Here is a 20,821-nt window from a genome sequence, read left to right as displayed (position 1 = left end):
GACCACACTTCCCCAAGACTGACTTCATGTTATCTTTTCTGGAAGACGGAAGCCCAGGCTTCTGCTCAAACAGCAAGGGCAAGGGGGGTCCCGTGCAGACCGCGATGTCTGGAACCTGGAAGTCTGGAATGGGGCTCCTGCATCAGGGTGGTGTAGAAGCTCCCCAGGTGACGTGGATGTGCCCTAGGGTTACGTGTTGGTTGGCAGTGAGGTTCCGAGGTTTCTGGGGTGCAAGGAGAGTGGCCCCACTCAGGGCTGGCCCTGCTGCCCGGGTTCCCCAAGATTTGGCTGGTCCCTGCCCCAGTGCGGCCATTTCTACCTTGAAAGTTACACACAGCTGTGTCCCCTTGGGATGCCCTGGCCTGTCTCTCGCTCTGTGGGGCACCTGGCAGGAGTGTCCCAGGTGTCCCAGGACCAGACGTCTTTAGGTTTTGTTCTATAGTCCTGCCTTCTGGAGAACCAGACCTTAGACATTTGTGTGGGTCTTTCTGCTTCACCCCTACACACACACACACACACACTAATACAGACATGGCACTGCCCCAAGTGTGCACACTGGAGGACTCACTTCTCCCGTGCAACTCACCTCCCATCTTTATGCCTGGACATCGGGCACGAGTCCCCGAGCACCCCTGGGTGTCCAGCGTCAGCTCAGCCACAGCTCTGCGTGTAACCCAGTGGGATCTTGTTCAGATCTGCTGCTCAGACGTGGCCAATTTGTAGGAAACACTCCCCGCCGCAGCAGACGATCCTGATGCTGGCTGGTCTTGGCGCTCCTGCAGCCCCGCCGGGTAGTACCGCATCCTGTCCGGCCGAAGCCTCTCCTGGAACACAACTTTACATGCAGTGAGATTGGAAATGAGGATCTCCAGCTCCAGAGCTGATTCCTGGGATCATGGGAAAGTGTTGGTGCTTCGGGCTGGGGCCTTGCAGCCAAGGTCTGGAGGCAAGAGGCCAGCATGGGGAGACTCCTGCCTAGAACGAGGGAGGGGCTTCTGCCTCCTGCCCGGGCGCACGTCCCCTGCAAACGCCCTTCCCTCCACACACTGCCGCTGACCTCTCTGCGTCTGGGACACGACCATGCGCTCTGCCCCTGACCCCCAGGGCCCCCGAGACACTCTGTACCCTTCTTGCTGTTGCGCCCACAGCCGGGAAGTTCCAGACACAGCCACTCACTTTCTAAAACTGTCAAGCCAGAAGCGATGGTTTGCTTTACTCAGCATTTCAACCAGGTTCTGATTTGAAAACCGCTGATTTTCAGCTTCCGGGGAGACAGTGCTTATCCACAGCAGAGATTAACCTGTGGTGCAAGGACGCAGTGCTTGTGGGCGTGCCGTACTTAACTTTTTCAATGGGAGAGGACCTAAACTGTTTGACATTCTTGAATGGGTTGTGACCCCCTAAAACAGGTAAGAACCCTTGGATTTCAGCGGCTGAGGAAGAGAAAGGGAAACACGAGGACTGGAACGTAAAACAAAACCAAGCCCCACCCCCAGCACAAGTACTCTCTGCAACAGCCCAGAGGTGGAAACCACCCATGTCCGTCGACTGATGAATGGATAAAAAAAATGTGTTGTAAACACACGATGGAATATTGCTCAGCATGGAAAAAAGAAGGAAATTCTGACACACGCTACAACATGGCCAAACCTCGGTTATGCTGAGTGAAATAAGCCAGACACAAAAGGACAAATACTGTATGAGCCACTTACTTGAGGGACCTAGAGGGTCCAGTTCATGGAGACAGAAAGTAGAATGGGGGCTGCCAGGGGCTGGGGGCGGGGGCTGGGGAGTTACTGCTTAATTGGTGCAGAATTTCAGCTGAAGATGCTGAGAAATTTCTGGAGATGGACGGTGGTGATGGCTGCACAACAGTGTGAATGTTTCTGATTCCACAGAACTGGACACTTTAAAAAAAATGGTTAAAATGACACATCGGATGCTATGTATATTTTCCTACCAAAACAAACAAACAAACAAACACCACTTAAGGTTGATCAAAATACCAGTGTCTTATATGTGTGTTTCCAGGGGATGCAAATTTGGCTATAAGCTTGCAGCAGCCAAGTCTCAAGCATTTTTCCTTGGAGGGTGAGGGGCTTACCTGACTTATGAGGCAAAACACTTGGTTGTAATGGCCACTTAGGTGCTGACAATTAAAGCCGATACCCATTACACGCTCATTTAAACGTGTGACAGTTTGCTAATGCTTTTATAAGCTAATGGGATCGGAAAGGGAAGGTGGATTATGTTTAAACCAATATATATAATTTAAAATGAGGGTAATGTCTGACAAATCAGTGTTTTGTGAAATGGATGGAGATCTAAGACAGCATGAAGAAAAGGAAGCCTGGGGCAGACAGACAGAGACCTCTCATTAAATCAGCAGGTGATGTGAAACGTCCTTTCTGCAGCAGGTGGAGGAGGGAGAGCCAGCTCCTGGGTCACACGCACCCTGAGCCCAACAGGTTTCCAGCACCAGGAAAGTCTCTCTTTAGCCCCGAGGAGGCTGCCACAGCTTCTCGGCTTTGTGAACCAGCCAGGCGCCATTCAGCCTGATGACCCCAGATTTGACGGTCCTGGGAGGATGCAGAAGCCCTTACAAGCAGCCCCTGAATTGCAAACTCTCTTGCCAGGCTGGAGTAGACCCCCAGGGGAGCCCAGCGGTCCTGGCCAGCCTGGGCTGTGATGTGGGGTGGGGGTCGTCTCCCAGGCTGCTCGTCCTGCAGTCCTGGTTGCCCGCTGGTGTCACCTCTCAGAGGGAGTTCTAGGCTGATGCGGCATGTTGCCAGCCCACACTCCCCGGAGGCGGCACGTGGGCCCCAGATCCCACCCCGAGGAGCTGTCACCTGCTCTCCCAGGGAGGCAGGGGTGCTCCCTCATGCCAGCCACACTCTGGGCGTGAACTCTCAGCAAAGGACCCCTGCATCTCCACCTAGAGATGGCCACCAGCCCCCACCTCCAGGCTGGACCTGGCTGGACCCACTGCCCTGATTCAGTGCCATGTTGGAGGTAGGGAGATGGAGAACCCCTCTGTCAAAAAAATGCATCCTCAGGTCCCGTGACCAAGGCCAGGAGCTGCTTCCACTGGCCTGTGGGTAGCAGGGCCAACGTATCCCCACCTGTACCCCGACCCCAGGAGCAGCAGTGCACCCCACAATGCACAATTCAGCCAATAGGGGAGGGGAAGGGGGGCCGCCATCAGCCTCCCCACCTGGGGGCCTCAGTCCCAGCACCCGCTGTGGGAGGGACCACCGGTTTCGTCATTCTCCGAGGTCAGCGAGGAGAGGAGCTGGGCTGGGCAAGGTGGGGGCAGGAGGAGGCCCCTGTGCCGCAGTGACCTGAGACGCAGGGCTGAGTGGCCGAGGGAAGCACCTCCTTTCCGTGCTCCATCTGGGCGTCCAGTTCAGAGACTCAGGAGCGTGCGTGCTAGGGTCTGAGCACCGTGGGAAGCCCAGGGCAGGCAATGACTCCACTCCGGCCGCGGGTGCCCCAGTCTCCGGGTTCCCGGGCATCGTGCTCCATGCCAGGAACGCCGGGAACCCCAGTTGCGTCGAGCAGTTTTCAGTCTGGTCTGTTTCCCGAGGCTGCTCTGAGTGACCCCGCTGTGAACCCTCCCCTGGCCTTCATCGCATGTCCACAGGCTCACCCATCCCAGCTGCCTTCTGCTTTGTCCTGCGAATTGGCCGCCCATCTGTTGTGTCCCACGTGGGAGCAAGAAAGAGCCTCCTCTGTGGGGATGCCCTGGGGCAAGACTGCCAAGGCGGGAGGGGCTCGTCACCAGGCGGCAGTTCATCTTCAGTGAGGAGGAAGGAGAGAAAGAAGAAAAGAACCCACGGATTTTCTGAAACATGCCGGTTGCCAAGAAGCGCCTGGTTTTGTCCAGATGTGCAAATGAAGACACAGAGCTTAGATAAACTGCCCAAGATCAAACAGCCAAAGAGCCTGAACCCAGGAAGTTGGCTCCGGGCCTGGACCCTCTGGGAAGGCCCCAGGGGCACGTGGGTGCCAATCCCCCAAGTTCAAGTCCTGCCATGGCCCCTGGCTGATGGGGCAGCCTAGGGGAGGCCCCCATCCCCCTCCCCAAGATCAGTTCGGTGCCTGCAAAATGGGGCTGATGAAACTGGCTTCCTGGGGCAGCCAACGGCGAGGTCCACCACAGGGCTGGCGAGGACAGATGGCCCCAATCCAGTCTTTTCTACCCCAGGACCGAGGAGTAACCTTCAGAGCTGCTCTTAATGAAGTCAGCAGTGGTAATTACATTTTCAGCCTATTATTTGTATTAACACATAGGGAGAAAGGAACCTCCACAGGCGGCCACGCACAGCATCCGTGGCCCAGTGCTGGCATTATCTCTGTTTACAGGCTTGGCCAGTTGCGAGCAGAGCTCGGGGGCTGGGGTGTCCATCTTGTTCATGGAAACTGCTGGAAGAGCCTGGGGTCCAGGAGGCACAGCTACCCAGACGCAGCAGCAAGGAGCAACTTCCTCTACGCCGCCCATCGCTGGCAGCTGCGTTGCAATGTTTTACTTCCTACTTATTAATAGAGATGATCGATTTTACGTGTATTTTGCCACCAAAAAGAAAAGACTGAGGAACAAGTGATATGCACAAGGAACCCACCTTGATTTGGACCCAGAGAGGCAGCTGCACAAATGGAAAGAGAAACAGGAGCAGAGCTGCTGGGGGCCTGGGGTCCACGGTTCTGCCCAGGGGCCCAGGCTGCTCCTCGGACAAAACGAGGGAACCTCTGAAGCATCCCAGTCTCCCCACTTTTAGGAACCTTTAAGTAAGCAAGACCATCCTCCCTTCTTCCAAACTACCTCTCCACTATGAACTGAATTCTGCTCAATCAACCACCCTTCCGGTCGAGAGTTTGCAAAGCAGGTTTGAGGTCTGCTGGGTGGGCCTGGGCCCCGCATGGGACCGCACGCCTCTATATTCCCCGCACTGCTGCCTCCGGCCTCCCCGGCCTCTGCTCTTGTCACCTCTAGTGAAAGGCCACGGCTGACAGGCCTGCTGTGGGCTGACCTGTGCCCCCCAAAGATATGTTCAAGTCCTAACCCCCAGGACCTGGGAATGCGACCTTATTTGGAGACAGGGCCATTGGCGGTGTCATTAGTTGAGATGAGGTCACACTGGAGCAGAGTAGGCCCTGAATGAGTGGTGTCCTTATCAGGAGAGACACGCAGACACACTGGAGAGGACGGCCACGTGGGGACAGACCCAGAGGCTAAAGTGCTGTAACTGTAAGTCAATGAGCCCCCAGGGTGGCTGGCCACCACCGGAAGCGGGGGGAGGCAAGGAGAACCCCCCCTCCCTGCCAGGTCTTGGGGGAGCAGGGCCCTGCTGACACTTTGACATCGTATTTCTAGCTTCCAGAACCGAGACAATACCTTTCTGTTGTTTGAAGCCCCCGGTCTGGGGAGCTTTGTTAGGGCAGGTCCAGCACAGTTGGGGGTGGGGCTCACAGGTGGACAGACCAGGGGGCAAGTTCAGAGGGCCACACATTCACAGTCCACACATGGGGCGTTCGTCTCGGCCAGTGATATTCCTTACAGGCAGTTCTTTTCTAACTACCTCACTTTTTAATGTTAAATGTTTCATCACAGGGAGCTGTGTGTCCCTACCATCCATCAGCCCTGGAGAGGAAGGTTTGGTGATTGATGGAACCGTGGCTTGTGAACACTCGTGCAGCCCAGATCTTGGCCACTAACGCTCTTCTCCAGTGAAACGACAATGACTAAATTGGGGACTGAATGCATGTTTTGGAGCAAGAATTAAAAAAATGTCAGGATCAGTAACAAAATAATGAAGTTATTCAAAAAAAAGGCTGAACTCAGAATATGCCTCATCCTTGTTACTTTCAATAACAGAAGTGTTTCATCTCTGCAGTCCGTGGATACAGCGATCCTCTGGTAAGCTCCTGACTATTTATCAGACATAGGAACGGACCAGCAGAAGCAGGAGGAGTGACTGAAATTGGCGAGTCAGCTACAGCACACCCAGCATGAAGAGGAACGCTGCCAAGAGCGAGAAATTTCTGTGGACGGTAAGTGGGAAGTGAAGACCTGGCCGTGAGCTTCACCGCTCTCACCCGTTAACGGCTATCCAAACACGTGTCCCTAGATAATAAATTAGCCAAATGTCCTGAACAGAAGACGCGAACCCCAGACTCACCCCCTCTTTTCTCAAGGAGTGAAACCCCTGGACACCACCACTGTTTCTAGGGAGACAGTAATAGGACGTATGTCTGTGAGCTTCCAATCCCGGTAACAGACCGGCCCAGCGCCTCTCAGCCACTGCTCAGTAAGCAGGGGCGGCGTGCAGATCTGAGGGGCCACTCCGTCCCTGGAAAGGGTTCCAAGTCTCAAAGGAAGCAACTAAAGGTCCCGATACTACAAGGGGAGCTTCCTTGCAAGAAAAAGAAACTCACCCTGATGACCAGTGGCTCAGGTTTGAATCGACTTGTCTGTTCAGTTGTATCCTGACCAAGAATCATTACGTCGCCAGCCCAAGGCCCACCATCTCCCAGGGGTGTATCAAGGCAGTATTCTCTTACTCTGGGGTCTGGAAAAGTTTCCAAAATTCTAGAAAGACGGAAAATATCAGTTACTGAACTGACAGAGGTACTAAAATCCCAGGACAGTGTAACAAAAGCATGTGATAACTGGGGGTTTTGAGAAGAGTGATGATCCAAAAAGGAGTCTGGGGGCGGGCACAGCTCGGGGGAGGGGGCTTAGCGTGCACGCGGGCCTGGGTTCAAGCCCCGGTGCCTCCATTAAAAAAAAAGTTAAAAACAAAACAAACAGAAACCCCAAAAAAGGAACACAATAAAAGCCACCGTGTCTATCACTGTAACCTCTTTTGGTGTAAGGACATTAATCAGTTTTGTACTTTTTGCATTTCGTGTGTGACTGTTTTGCACGTGAAGAGTCAGCTTATTGAAGGGAATGACTATGACTCAAGATTTTAATTAAATGCTTAGAAGTGCTGGCTTAAGTTTGTAATCTAGGTTTTTTTTATTGATTGGGAACATTTATTATGTTAAATCCATAATTTTTTATTTATTAGTTGTAAGTAATTGTAAATATTTAGGGCAAAGTTGATTATTTAATATCTAAGAAATGCTAATTGTCTAATAAATTCCTAAGATTAATAACTGGGACGTTGCCTAAATTACAACTAGCAGTGACTGTTCCTCTCCACGCACAAACGCCCCCGACACTAATAAAAATCCATCAGCACTGCAAATGGAAAACCAGCCCTTCTCTAACACACAGTGAAACAGACACATGATCCAAGCAAATGCTCATCTTTGCACCGACTATGATCATCTCATGAACTATCTGTGGTCTGTGTCACGCTTCGGGAAATAACCCCTGAGCAGAAGGAACCTGGGGAGAAGCAAGGGATCCACACTTTTGAATTTCTAGGCTAGGAGTACCTCTTGCCGGAAGCTCCTATTAGGTACCAGAGTTGGACCCTAAGTCAGAGACACAGCATTATCTTTAAAACCTACCATCTTAAAATAACAAATATCTATTATCTCACGTAGTTTCTGAGGGTCAGGTGTCTGGGAGAAGCTTAGGTGGGTGGTTCTGAAAAGCTCAGGTTTCCTGATCAAACCCCTGGGGGAAATGGGTGTCAAGTACAGAGGCGGTGAGAAGGCTCTTCCCAAGAAGCAGAGAAGGCACGCTCACCGTCCATCCCCGGTACGATACGGACCCGGGCCTGGGCCTTCAGAGGTGGCTCCTGCCCCGGGGTCTGTCTCCTGAAGGCTTGTTTCTCTGAATTTGGCAAAAAGGAGGTGAGAATGGGTGTGGAGATAAATGTATTTATAGATATGAGGGTGGACCACTTATTTTTCCTGTGGAGGAGGAAACAAAGCCATTGCGGCAGTGTACGCAGCTTGAGCGCAGACAGTCCTGGATTATTTGCATGGGGAGTCGGAAAGGAAGGATGGATACCATGAATTTACTACAGCAATAAAATGCCCATTTATGTTTTTTTTTCCTAGCAGTTCTCAGCAGCTTGGTTGTATTGAAGAAAGCAGATAGGTTTCTCTCTTTGTTTATGTTTAAAGTGGGTTTCTTGTAAGCAGTCTTGCTTTTTTTAATCCCATCTGACAACCTCTGATTTTCAATTGGGGCAGTTAGTCCATTTAACACTGTAATGTGATTATTGATGTAGCTGAGTTTAAATCTACCATCTTGCTCTTTGTTTTCTATTTGTCCCCTCTGCTCTTTGTGCTGTTTTTCTCTTTTCCTGTCTTCTGTTGGATGGATGGAGTCTTTTTAATGATTCAATTTTTAATCCCTTTGTTGTGTCATTCCGGTGGCTGCCACGGGGCTTATAGTTCACATCTTTGTCACTGTTTACCTGCAAGTGATACCTTCCCACTTTGACACCAGAGGACTCTCACAGCAGGAGACTTCCATTTGTCCCCTCTTCCTTCATGCTACTGTTGTCACACCTTTTCCTTCCACCTCGGTTATAAATTACACACTACATTCTCATGTTTTTTAATTCAAGTATCGTTGATGAACGTGTTAAGTTTCACGTGCATAGCAAAGCGATTCAGTTATACGTACATGTCTATTCTTGTCCAGATTCTTTTCCATTAAAGGTTATTATAAGATACTGAATAGAGTTCCTTGTGCTCTACAGAAGGTCCCTGTTGTCTATCTGTTTTACACATAGTAGCGTGTATATGTTAATCCCAAACTCCTCACCCTCTTCCCCTTTAGTAACTGTAAGTTCGTTTTCTATGTCTGTGAGTCTATTCCCGGTTTATAAACAAGTTCATTTGTATCATTTTTTTCAGATTCCACATATAAGTGATATCATACGGTATCTGTCTGTCTCTGTCTAATTTACTTCACTTTGTATGATAATCTCTGGGTCCATCCAGAGCTTCTTTATTCAGTCATCTGTTGATGAACATTTGGGTTGTTTCCATGTCTTGGCTATTGTAAATAGTGCTGCTATGAACACTAGGATGCATGTATCTTTTTGAATTAGAGTTTTCTCTGGATATATGCCCAGGAGTAGGACTGCTGGGTCATATGGTAACTCTATTTTTTAGTTTTTTTTAGGAAACTATACTATTGCCCATAGTGGCTGCATCAATCTACATTCCCACCAGCAGTGCAGGAGTCTCCACACTCTCTCAGCATTTATTATTTGTAGACGTTTTAACGATGGCCGTTCTACTGGTGTGAGGCCAGTAGTTTCGATGTGCATTTCTCTAATAATTAGTGATACTGAGCATATTTTCATGTGTCAGTTGGCTAGCTGTGTATTTTCTTTGGAGAAATAACTATTTATAGCTTCTGCCCATTTTTTGACTGGGTTTTTTTTTATATTAAGTTGTATGAACTGTTTATACATTTTGGAAATTAATCCCTTGTCAGTTGCATCGTTTGCAAATATTTTCTCTCAGTCTATAGGTTATCTTGTTTTGTTTATGGTTTCCTTTGCTGTGCAAAAACTTTTTAATTAAGTCCCATTTGTTATTTTTGCTTTTATTTCCACTGCTCTAGGAGACAGATCCAAAAAAAATACCATCCTGATTTATGTCAAAGAGTGTTCTGCCTCTGTTTTCCTCTAGAAGTTTTAGAGTATCCAGGCTTACGTCTGGGTCTTCAATCATGTTACTATGCTTTAACAGGCAATTTTCCCTTAAGGATGTTTAAATAATAAGAAAACAAATCTTGTATTTATCCATGGGGGACTGCCTATGTAGTCACTCATTCCAGTGCTTTTTCATTCCCTTGTGCAGACGTAGATTTCCACCTGAGACACAGTCTTCCTTTCTTACATTGATGGGTCTTCTGGTGATGGTTTGTTCAACTTTTGTATGTCGTAAGCATCTCTGTTTTACCTTTGTTTTGGTAAACATTCTTGCTAAGTATAGCAGTCCAGGCTGACAGTTCACACCTCATTCAGTACTCTACATTACTGCTCCACCGTCTTCTGGCTTGCATTGTGTCCAAAAAGAAGTCTGCTGTCCTTCCTGTTTTTCTCTGCACACAATGTTTTGTTCCCCGCCTCTGGCTGCTTTAAGAGTTTTCTCTCTGTAACTGGTTTTAAGCAATCTGATTATGATGTACGTTGGTGTAGTTTTGTTCATGTTTCTGGTGCTGGAAGTTGACTGGGCTTTTTGGATTTGTGGATTTATAATTTCCATCCAGTTTGGAAAATTCCTGCCATATTTCTTCACATTTTTTCTGTATCTCTTCCCCAACGCTGGGGGGACATCAAGTTCACCAATGCTTTGATCATTTTTGCCCAATCTTCTCTGTGTGTTTTATTTTGAATAATTTCTATTGCTATAAGTTGACTACTTTTTCCTTCTGCAGTCTAGTTTGCTGTTAACCTCATTACTATATTTAAAAAAACCCCTCAGGCTCTGTAGTTTTCATCTCTTGAAGTCCTATTTGGATTTTTAAAATATCTTCCATGTTTTTGCTTAAATATACTAAATCTTTTCTCTGGCTTCTTGGTCATCTGGAATGATGTTATAAAATAACTGCTTTAATGTATTTGTCTACTAATTCGATCTTCCATATTATTTCTGGGTTAGTTTCAATGGATTGGTTTTTCTTCTCTTTTTTGTGTGTCATATTTTCCTGTGTCTTTGTATGCCTGGTAATTTTGGACTGGATGCCAGACACTGTCAATCTTTCTTTCTTGAGTGCTGGATGTTTTTGTATTCCTACAAATATTCTGAAGTTTTGCTCTGTGATGCAGTTACTCGGAAACAGTTTGATCCCTTCAGTTACTGCTTTGCTAGGCAGGACTACAGCTGTGTTTAGTCTGCAGATAATTTCCCCACTTACTGGGGCAAAACCTTTCTGGGTTCTCTGCTCAACAGGGACAGGGGCTATATAGCCCCACGTGAACTTGGAGCATTTTTCTCTCTAATCCTTTTGGGCGGTTCCTTCCTCGGTTTCGGGTCATTTCCTTGTATGCTTATCCTGTTCAGTACTTGGCTGAAGACTTGACTGGGACACTGCATGCGTTCAGAATTCCTTCTCTATGCAGCTCTCATCTCTGCTGCTCCACCCTGCAGACTCGATCCATCTTGGCATTTTGGAACTCTCAGTTCAAATAAGGGAGCTCTCCTTTCAATTAAGGGAGACCACCAGGCTACACCTGGATTCCCCCTCCCTGTACCCACTACCTGGACATTCTTTCAAGGCTGTAAGCCGGGGGAGACCTAGGGGTCACCTAATCTGTTTCCTGTTCCCTTCATTATTTGAAGGCCAGTGTCCTGAAAATCATCTTAAAATATATACATATATTTTCCCCAGTTTTTTAGTCACGTCAGTTAGGACAGTACATTTGTCTAGCCTGTCTGAGATTGGAAGTCCTGGATGGATTTCTCTAAAGCTGACCATTTGCAGGATAGATACGATGGAATAATGAGTCAAGGACACTGAGTGTGCTGATAAAACTGGATGAAGTGATGCATCAGAGGCTGTGATTGTTCTGGGAAAGAGGGAAGCAGGAGAGTCACGCTCAGAGAAAGCACTGGAGGCTTCATACACTCAAAGAACAAGAGAGGCAGAAGGAACCTAGCAAAGAGGAAGCTAGCAATTGACGAGGCTGCAGTCAGAATTTGGCCAAGTTTAAGATCTCAATGGTGAGGGCACTTAAGGTGACAAGCTGCAGGGTGTGGCCTCCGTTAGCTCAAGTGGAGTCTGAAGGGCAGTGGCTGAAACTGAGGGAGTGTCTGGGATGTGGAAGAATGAGTCACCTGTGGGGAGAGTTCCAGAGAGGCCATTTCTGCAGGGTGCCGAGGGGGAGAGCCTCAGGTTAATCAAGGCTGTGGGATAAGCTTATTCACAACCGAATAAAGGTTCCTCCAGGCACAGTTAAAGGAACAAGAGGCCACGTCAGCAGGAGAAGCTGGTGGGACAACAGTGCATCGCGGCACGGAGAGGTCAGCGCACGGGAGGAGTGAGCTCCGCCGCCGGGCTAGGCAACAGGCGCAGGACTGACCGCGCGCCAACCAGCCCGCCCGCCCGGCCAGGGGCGCCGGCCAGGAGGCGGCCGGCCTCAGACGGCCTCGAGGAGCCTCACAGCCTGGGGTCGTGCCTTCTCATCCCCGCCCGCACGGAACAGGGCTGACTCGTGTAACCAGCAGGATATCGTGGGAATGACTTCCAAGGCCCGATCGTGAAAGACGTAGTCACAAGAGACCTCTGCCTTGCTCCCTGTCGCTGGGAGAAGCCAGCCACCACACTGCAAAGACACCTGGGCAGCCTGTGAAGGGGCCCGTGAAGAGAGGACCGAGGCCTCCTGCCCAGACCAGCACCGACTCGCCAGGTGAGCACGAGCCACCTTGGAAGTGGATCTCCTGCCTTCATCAAGCTCTCAGCTGACTGCAGCCCTGACCCAGCATTTTGACAGTCACTTCACGAATGACATGAGAGCCAGAACCATCCAGCAAAGCCACTCTAGGATTTCTCCCCCATAGAAACTGCATGAGATAGTAAATACTTACTGGTGTTTTTAGCATTTAAGTTTTGGGCGATTGTTACTCAGCAGCAAAGGGCAGAGAATCAGGCTGTGTCCGGAAAGTGATGGGAATCTCAACCCTGCAGCAAGGCCCCAGAGATGAGGAAAAGCCACCAGATGTCCCTTCTCTTCTACCACTATTTCTGCCGAGAGCTGAAACCAAGTGAAAGAAAGGTAAAAATCTGAAATTCAAAAATCTAGAGGAAACTACTGAGTTGGGGTCTGATGATGCAAGGATGTACTGGGATGTGGGTGGCACCCTCAGACCCACGATCTCATGCGGGTCCAGGCCCTGCGGAAACCGCTTCCCTTTTCACCGTGGGAGTGAAGACCCTCCACCCGCCACGACTGCGTACAAGGGCACTGAGGGCGCCCCCTCCCGTCGCCGTCCAGCCTGCACACCACAGGTGTCCATTCCCAGAGCTGTATCCCGGGGAAGTCACAGAGAGCGCTTTTGTTTGTTGTCTTAAACTTTGGGGGGGGGGGAGGAAATTAGGTTAGTTTAATTTTTTTTAATGGAGGAACTAGGGGTTGAACCCAGGACCTCATGTGTGCTAGGCCCGCGCCAGAGAGCACTTTTTAATCTTCTAGGAGCTCGTCAAAGAGAATGGGGTGGGGATGGTGAGAGGCCACGGTCCAGGGGGAGCCTGGGCGGTGAGGTGCTTAGTCCAGACTCACTCAGCTCTTTCCAGGCACGTATGGAGTCCCATTCCTCCTTTTTGGGGTTAAAAACCCCCGAAATATATCTGTTTAACATATTCATCACAAGGGCTTAACCAGACACTTAAAGAACAGAAATAACACAAAAATGACACCACAGACAAGATACAAGATTCCTATACAGAAATCAACGGAAGGACAGACCACAGAAGGGAAAACAATAAGACGACACAGGGAGCGGGACAGGGCTCTTGGCTGGAGACCTGGCTGGAGCAGGTTTCTTGCAGGGACATCTTGGGCCGTGGGGTTTTTCCCGAGCTCGGCGGCATGTGTGCTCAAAGGGTTATCAACGTTATGTTCTCTGAGCAGGCTCTGGGGGCTGGGGATGACGTCCTCGGTGGAGTGAAGCAGTGCAGGCCTCAGATGCAGACGTCAGCCTCGGTCGCCTGGGTGGTCCCCTGGGTGAGCTGGTCGTTCTTAGTCACTGGGATCCCCAGGCAGGCAGGAAGCCTTGCCACCCTCCAGTGTGGGCGACGGTCCCACCTCCTGTCTCAGCAGGAGAGGCACTTCCCGCCCAGAGTGTTGTAACAGGGCTGGGCACCCCTGGCACCAGCCAGCTGTGGGGACTTCACCCATGTTGTTTACTCTATTCTAACCAAGTCTCTCCAGCTGGACGATGGCTCATCACTGTCCCCGATCACACCATCGGGGGGGGGGGGTCCACTGCCCCTCGGGAAAAGGGCCTGCAGTTTGCGGCACGGAACTGGTGTCTGGTGAAGGTCCATCCCCATCGTCCGTGGGTCATCACTTTGCAGAGCCTGGAACTCAGCTTAAACTCCGAGTTAAGTCCGCAGCCTACTCTTCCTTCCGGGTCAGGCACTGCCCTCGGGCCGCCATCCTTTCCTCCTGCAGGAATTGTCCTGTTCAGCTTTGAGTCCTGCTTAAACGCATCTCCGATCCTGGGACCCTCTGAAGAGTGTTCTCAGAGCAAGTTTCAGGTTTACGTGAGGCCTGGAGAGGGAGATATGACCTCCATCCACTGACATGAGGCAGAGAAAGGCAGAGGCCGCTTCCGGTCAGGAAGTCACCGCCCTGGTGTCCGGCCCCGTGCCCCCTGTGAGGGCCGGCCTGCCTGCCGGCTCAGGGCTCACTGGCGGTGGGACCCTGTTTTGTGCACCACGGGAAGCTCTCAGGATGGGCCTAGGTTCCTCACGGACAGACGCTCTCTCTCAAAAATCCCAGCTCTACCTGCTCCAGGCCAACAGATCCCAGGTACGACCTTTCTGCCAAAGGCCCAGAGGGACCGAGCTGTCCCCACCAGGGTGTGGACACTAGGAAGACACCAGACTGGTCACGGGTCTTTATTTATTGAGAATTCACACGAGGGAACATTACACAGTAAATCATGTCCAGGGCTTAATAAAAATGATTGTCACTCACTGTGCTTCACAAAAATTTCTTTTAATGAATAAATAATTTGGATGAACTCAAAGATATTTACAATATACACAAAGGGAAGAGCCTCGGATCTCTGACTCTGACAGCCAACCTCTGCGGTTCTGAACTGAACTCCCTCCCAAGCTTTTCCCTCGGAAACAATACAAATCTGATAGAAACCACAACTCAGACAACTTATCTCTGTTCATGACGTGTTTATGTTAGTCTCGGGAAGCGACAGAAACTTCTATGGTGCAACATGTTAAAGTACAAATATTAACTAAAATAATATATTACCATAATGCTGGGCAGCATTCTCCACAGAACAAAAATGTACACTCAGCTGTAACAATAACGAAGGTTCACGGGCCACAGAATAATACCCCAAAGGTACAAATTCCTTCATAAGAATATAATTGTGCTCTTCAGTTCGCCAGCTGTCCACGCCGCTCCAGGGACCCGGCGCCCCGGACGCTGGAGCTTGGCGACGGGGGAGATGCGGGGAGGCCTCTGGCGGCAGCAGCGCTGCTGGGGGCTGGGCAGCGCAAGCGCTTTTAGCAACGCTCGCTTGGGCTCTTCCAAGAGCCGAGGATGCAAAGCAAAGGAAGCGCATTGAGAAGCCTTCATCTCGTCCGCACCAACTCCACGGGCCGTCCTGGCCCCGCGGGCTGAAAGGCGCGTCTGCAGGGCTCCGGGTGCCGTCAGCCCGAATTCAAGTATTCCAGGGCTACCTCGTAGCAGAACTTGTACTGGTCCTGGAACACAGAGAGGACAGAGCGTCAGCCTGGTGACGACTCAGTGCTGTTCCTACCAAAGCAATGATGTCACATTAGGGTTTTCGCAGGAAGAAATCACACCGAGAAGGATGTTAACTGGCAACCAACCCGACAGTTGCGGTTCGGAACCGCAAGCGTGTCCGCCGTTTGTAGAAGTTTCCCACGAGGCCTGATGGAACAGGGACTGTGACATCGATGCTCGTGAGAGCTTCTGGGACGGACGTTCCAGACACGTGGAAGGACCGATAACCCTCCACGTGGAAGGAGGGGTTGTCTCTGTGATCTGCTCAGCGAATAAACGTGGTCTCTCTCCTGGCCCAGCTCTCCCTGATTTTCATTCAGCGGGACTTCCTCCCTCTTACCCGAGTTTACTCAGCATCTCTTAAGTACCAAGCACCTGGACCTGGTCCCTGACTTGGAGAAGGCCATGGTCCAACAGAGAGGAGGGGCAGGGACCTGATGACACTCACGGGCAGAGCTGAGTGGAGCCCACAGACAGTCCCCATGTGGATACTGGAGGAGGGTGCGGAGCCTCTTAGGGAAGGTGTGCAGGGGTGGTCAGGAGTAGGAGACACTGAGGAGGGGGTTGGGGCAGAGGGCTGTGTGCCTTGGTTTGTCCGGGACAGTCCCGATTTCCACCTGTTGTCTCGGCAGAATCCGTAGTCAGATCACTTCACTCTCAAAGCCTCCCAGTGTGAATGATAAAGTATGTGGTCATCCTGACCGGAGATGGAGCAGGCACTTCAGGTGGAGCGACAGGAAAAGGAAACGCACAGAGGGGGCCACACGGCAGTTCTTAATCGGGCCGTGGACCCATTTCTCTTGGGGAAAGCCTCCTCCAGTCAGGGACTGCAGCCTGAGCACCCCAGCGTGAGGTCCTGGCCCAGGTGGGGTCTCAGGTGGGAGAGGAGGGCATCCCACACCTGTGTTTATGCCGTGAGCTGCTGGACACTCGCCGGGGTGTGGCCTCTGAACCAGGTGGAGGGACCCAGGCTGGGGACGCCTCCATCTTCCACGAGGCAGCAGCCCAGCCCCTCAGCAACCAGAGGCCCCACCCCCCCAGAGGGGAGGTCAGTTTTCACCAGCCATGCAGGTCACACCGCTGTCTCATCACCAATACAATGGCCACAACTGAGGGAATGGGTCTCTTATTTGGGAGTTCACCAAATTAATTAAAAATAAATTGCCGTTTTTGGACATGTGCCTAATTAGTCATTGCAATTTTCTTTCTTCACCTACATTTTGTTCTCTAAATGCCCCACTAGGCCAACCTACTTATTTGAAGCCATGGTCTGTCCCCTCGGTCTTTAGCAAAGAGCCCAGCATGCAGCTGGGGCTCAAATGTTGGTGGTGCAAGTAAATGATGACAAAACATGGGTGTATTAGCGTCTGATTCCACCTGATAAATATTTAAGGCGAGAGACTGGGGATTTCCAGACAAAGCCTCAGCCCTCAGGTGGTACAATCCAGAGGTAAAGACAGAAAGGAGATGGGTGACTTCAATACACTGAAGTGCCACAAAATTAAACATCAATGGTGGTACCTCCTCCCATGACGGCTAAAACATAAAGACAAGTCTCGGGAAGGCTGTGAGACGCTGGAGCCCTCCCACTGCTGCTGGGGCTGCAAGATGGCACAGCCCCTAGGAAAACCGCCTGGTGCTGGCCCACGCCCCAGCGAAGCCACTCCCGGGCACAGGCCCAGAACTGGAAATAGTGGCATGAAAACTTTCTGATTCACATCCCAGGGTTCATTACTTCAGGCTCTGATACTTTTATTTTCAGACTATTTCAAAGAAGTCATTTGAATTTTGAAATTCTGACACTGTCAGGCCACGCTGGCTGTGGAGTGCTCCAGCCAGGTCTGTTTTGGGGGATCACACTGACGTTTCACTTCCCCTCCCTAAGAGGTCCAATCCTTTATCGCAGAACTATGATTCTGTACAAACCTAACTGCAATTCATTCCAGTGCCGACTATGAACTAACTTTTTAGTGCATTAAAATGCACTTGGAGGGGGAGGGTATAGCTCAAAGCTCAGGGTGGAGTGCGTGCTAAGCAAACACAGGGTCCTGAGTTCAATCCCCAGCACCTCCATTAAAATAAATAAATAAACCTAATTACCTCCCCCCACCAAAATAAATATAAAAAAATAAATTAAAATGTACTTTGAGGGCCACATGGCTGCCAGCCTCAGGTCACAGGGCAGGTGAGGGCATGGGAAGGGGTTTTGGGTTCCCTGCAAGGAGCGGCTGTGGTGGGAGTCAGGCAGGGAGCCTTGTCGCAGGCCGGACTACAGTTTTCAAAGTGAATTCTCGCTCACGTCTTATGCCTCCTAAGCAAGTTGCCAGTCCCCATAGGCTCTGTGATGACTGGTTTCTGAATCAGGAAAATAAGGGTACCGAGAAGAAAGACCAAGAATGGCCACACCCCCTGCCCCAAGCACCTGGGGAAATGCCTGAAATCCACTGGAACCTGATCAATTTGGTCGAGGGTCCAGGGCCGCCTTCTGCGGTTCCCCTCCCGCTCACTGGCTTTTGAGCAGTGTAATTTGGCCGCACGAGCCTTCTCTGTGCTTCAGGTGAAAAAGCCCGTTTACGCCCTGTCCCGGGTTCCCAGATCTGGGTGACATGAGCTGGTGCCAGGAGCAGGGGCTCATCTTTGAGCTTGACCGTAACCAGGGCGACTCCTCTCCAAAACTCCTGACTCCAGCTTCACTCCAGACCCAACTTCTATTCCCACAAAGAGGAAGAACGGGAAGTCTGAAGGGCACAAGGCAAGGGCACGCTTTGAAAGCCCCTGCTTTCCCGGGGAGGCGTCATGAGGCCACAGCGCCAGCGGCGGCTGTGGGCAGCTTCCCTGAGGGTCTGGGCAGTGCCTGTATCAGTGAGGCGGCCTGAGCCTTCAGGTCAGGCCCTACTGTCAGTCTGTCACTTCAAACGCCCCTCGTAGCCTGCCTTGGAAGAGTCAAACAGAGCTGTCCGCACAGCTCACCTGGGGAAAGCTGCCCTCCCTGACGCACCGGCTGTCTGAAACTAAGAAAGTTTCAGTTGCATCCGTGCTGACAAATCGGTCTGGAGAGTCCTTCTGACCAGTGCGCCTGCCAGGAGAGGGAACTGGTCCCCTTGTGCAAACAGCCTTGGTTCAGCGTTCCTGGAGGTCACACCAGGTAATCAGCCACTGGGCCTACGAGATCCCGGGCAGGCAGCTGCAGGTCTCTGATGACAGACACGTGGGTCCTCACTCTCTCTGTAGCCTCGGAAAGCTCTGAAGCACCTTCTCCCTCAAAGCCCCTGAATTGAACCGTCCGCACAGCTGGTTCCCTATTCAAACCCATCAGCCTGTAGCTGCCGCCTTCCTGGGTCCCAGGAAGCCTCTCAGGGTAACCCGGGTCCAGGTACAGAGAAGAAATGCCCCCTTGCTCAGCAGACATTTACGGGGCTCTCTGGAGCCAGGAGCTCAGCTGGGGCTGGGGTTGAGGGGGCGGCTGCAGGGAGATCAGAGTCTGGGACAGTGTTGGGGGCTGCGGCCCGGACAGAGGCCCCAGAGAAGTGGACGGCAGGGGCTGCTCCCCCAGGGCTGGGCCCCGGGAAGCAGATGCCACCAGGGTCCCAGCAGCGGGCCGCACAGCTGGTGGGGGCACAGCTCGGGGACCTGAAGGAGTCTCTCTGACTCCCCACCTGAGGTCTCCACCCTCTGTTCCTACGTGGAGCAGGAGGGATGGAGCAGGAGGCTGGGGGGTGGGCTTGGCCCCGCCCTGCAGCCCGCCTGGCAGGACAGGGAGGCCGGTTTACCTCCTGAACCATGCTCCCTGCCCTGCAGCACAACACGTGGGCTCGGTCTGCCCCGCTTTTCTGGGGCTGGCCTGGGCATCTGTGTCTGGGAAGCGCCCAGGCGATTTCAGGTGCAAGTGAGCTGAGAGCCTTTATGGACTGGCTACACACCAGAATCACGCGAGGGGCTTGTAACGCTTTGCGCTGAAGCCAGGTTGAGACCAACGGGATCAAGCTCTCTGGGGTGGGCCAGGGATCAGAATTTTTTAAAGCTTCCATTACAAAAAAAGCCCACTGCATAGAAATGGAGACTAGCGCTGCGGTTGTCGAGGGGAGGGCAAGGGGGGTGATGCTGGTTAAAGGGTAGACACTTTCGGTTGTAAAAAGAGCAGGTTCTGCGGATCTAATGTACAGTACAGTGGCTTGTAACGATATGGGGTCGTGTACCTGAAAGCTGCTGGGAGCAGGCAGTAAACGTTCTGACCGCGCACACAGAGTCGCTATGCTGATGATGCGAGGGACGGGTAGGCTCACTACCCTCATCCTGGCAACCCTTCTACAATGCGTATGTGTCTCAAATCATCACACTGCTCAAAGCTCCCACTGCCTCCCAGGGAACAGCACGTTTCTCTAGGCAAGATTGATCACCTAAAGGCTGTTCCTCTGTTAAAACAGATCCCTGGAAACTTCAAAAGTCAAGTGCGGAGGCAAAGGTGAGAGGACTGCTGAAGCAGCCAGTCTTCCAGCAACTCTATCAGGTTCAAAGGGGCTCAGGGCGGGCGACTCGGTGTGCATCTGACCAGCCCAGTAGAGCCGACCTCAGGCTGTCCCACCCCGGCTTGCCCCCTGGGACCCAGTCCTTTGATGATGACTGGAGGCCTGCTGAAGAGGCAGATAACTGAGAGACTGGGCTGAGAGGGTCAGGAGAAAAACCTAGCTGCCCCCAGCATGAAAACATCCAGCCTTGTGTTAAAATAATTTTGATTCCTGGCCATCAACTGGCTTTTCCCTGGAGCCCCCCCCGCAAAATGAAATGTTTGAAGAAATAAATCTGTAGGGCCTTCTGGATCTCCCTTGAGAACGTCATGCTTCAGGAAGGATGTGTGAATTTCCTAAGGGCCCACAGCATGCAGATCCGGAGTTGGGCAGCTGGTCAGGGCTCCCCACCCCCTCCGGCCTGCCTCCCAGCAGCCAGCATGAGAGTGCACCCCAGGACGTCCTGACTCACACTTCACTCTGCGCAGGGGCACTGGCAGGACCCATCTCTTTTCAGCTGTTGGTACAACATTCTGTGCTTAGGTCTCAGATGGCCTTTTATGCCCAGTAAAACTGCACCAGATTTTACCACCCAGACCTGAATTAATTCCCTCAGCCAACGTACACACATACAAGCACCAAGCTACAGAATGTACTTACAGGCAAAACCAACCAAACGAGAGCCCTTATCCAACTCTAGAAGCTTCAAACCCACTGGGAAGGGCACTGTGACATTCTCCCTCTGGCCACCAGACATTCTCTCTCCTCCTTCCGGCAGTCGCAGTGACAAAGTCACCGGGCATCTTCCCCAGGAAATGTCAGAGCTTTCCGGCACTTCTCAGCCACGGAGCTCATCCTCAGGCTGGGGCTGACCCTCAGGTTCCGGGCACCCAG

General features: G+C 51.5%; 1 protein-coding gene and 2 long non-coding RNA genes across 8 annotated transcripts in view; 1 reads left to right on the top strand and 2 right to left on the bottom strand.

Annotated features, from left to right (window-relative positions):
- Positions 1–608: 608 nt before the first annotated feature.
- Positions 609–12,645, bottom strand: LOC140688935 (uncharacterized). The gene is made up of 3 exons (XR_012063758.1): positions 12,514–12,645; positions 6,436–6,589; positions 609–824 (listed from the first exon to the last, which is right to left on the bottom strand). It is a non-coding gene; the product is annotated as an uncharacterized lncRNA (long non-coding RNA).
- LOC140688934 (uncharacterized) lies at positions 5,188–6,860 on the top strand. The gene is made up of 2 exons (XR_012063757.1): positions 5,188–5,248; positions 5,612–6,860. It is a non-coding gene; the product is annotated as an uncharacterized lncRNA (long non-coding RNA).
- A 1,984-nt stretch (positions 12,646–14,629) lies between the features above and the next one.
- The window catches only part of PTPRM (protein tyrosine phosphatase receptor type M), a 643,552-nt gene continuing 637,360 nt past the window's right edge, over positions 14,630–20,821 (bottom strand). For all 6 annotated transcript variants that reach the window (XM_072949242.1, XM_072949243.1, XM_072949238.1 and 3 more), the window contains one exon: positions 14,630–15,379. In XM_072949242.1, coding sequence (XP_072805343.1) covers positions 15,326–15,379 — 54 coding nt within the window. In that variant the 3' untranslated portion in view covers positions 14,630–15,325. The remainder of the gene's footprint in view (positions 15,380–20,821) is intronic.

Source organism: Vicugna pacos, chromosome 24, assembly GCF_048564905.1.
Source record: "Vicugna pacos chromosome 24, VicPac4, whole genome shotgun sequence".
In the NCBI taxonomy this organism is placed as follows: domain Eukaryota; kingdom Metazoa; phylum Chordata; class Mammalia; order Artiodactyla; family Camelidae; genus Vicugna; species Vicugna pacos.
The sequence above is the reverse complement of the archived record's forward strand: the minus strand, read 5'-3'. Positions and strand labels throughout refer to the sequence as shown.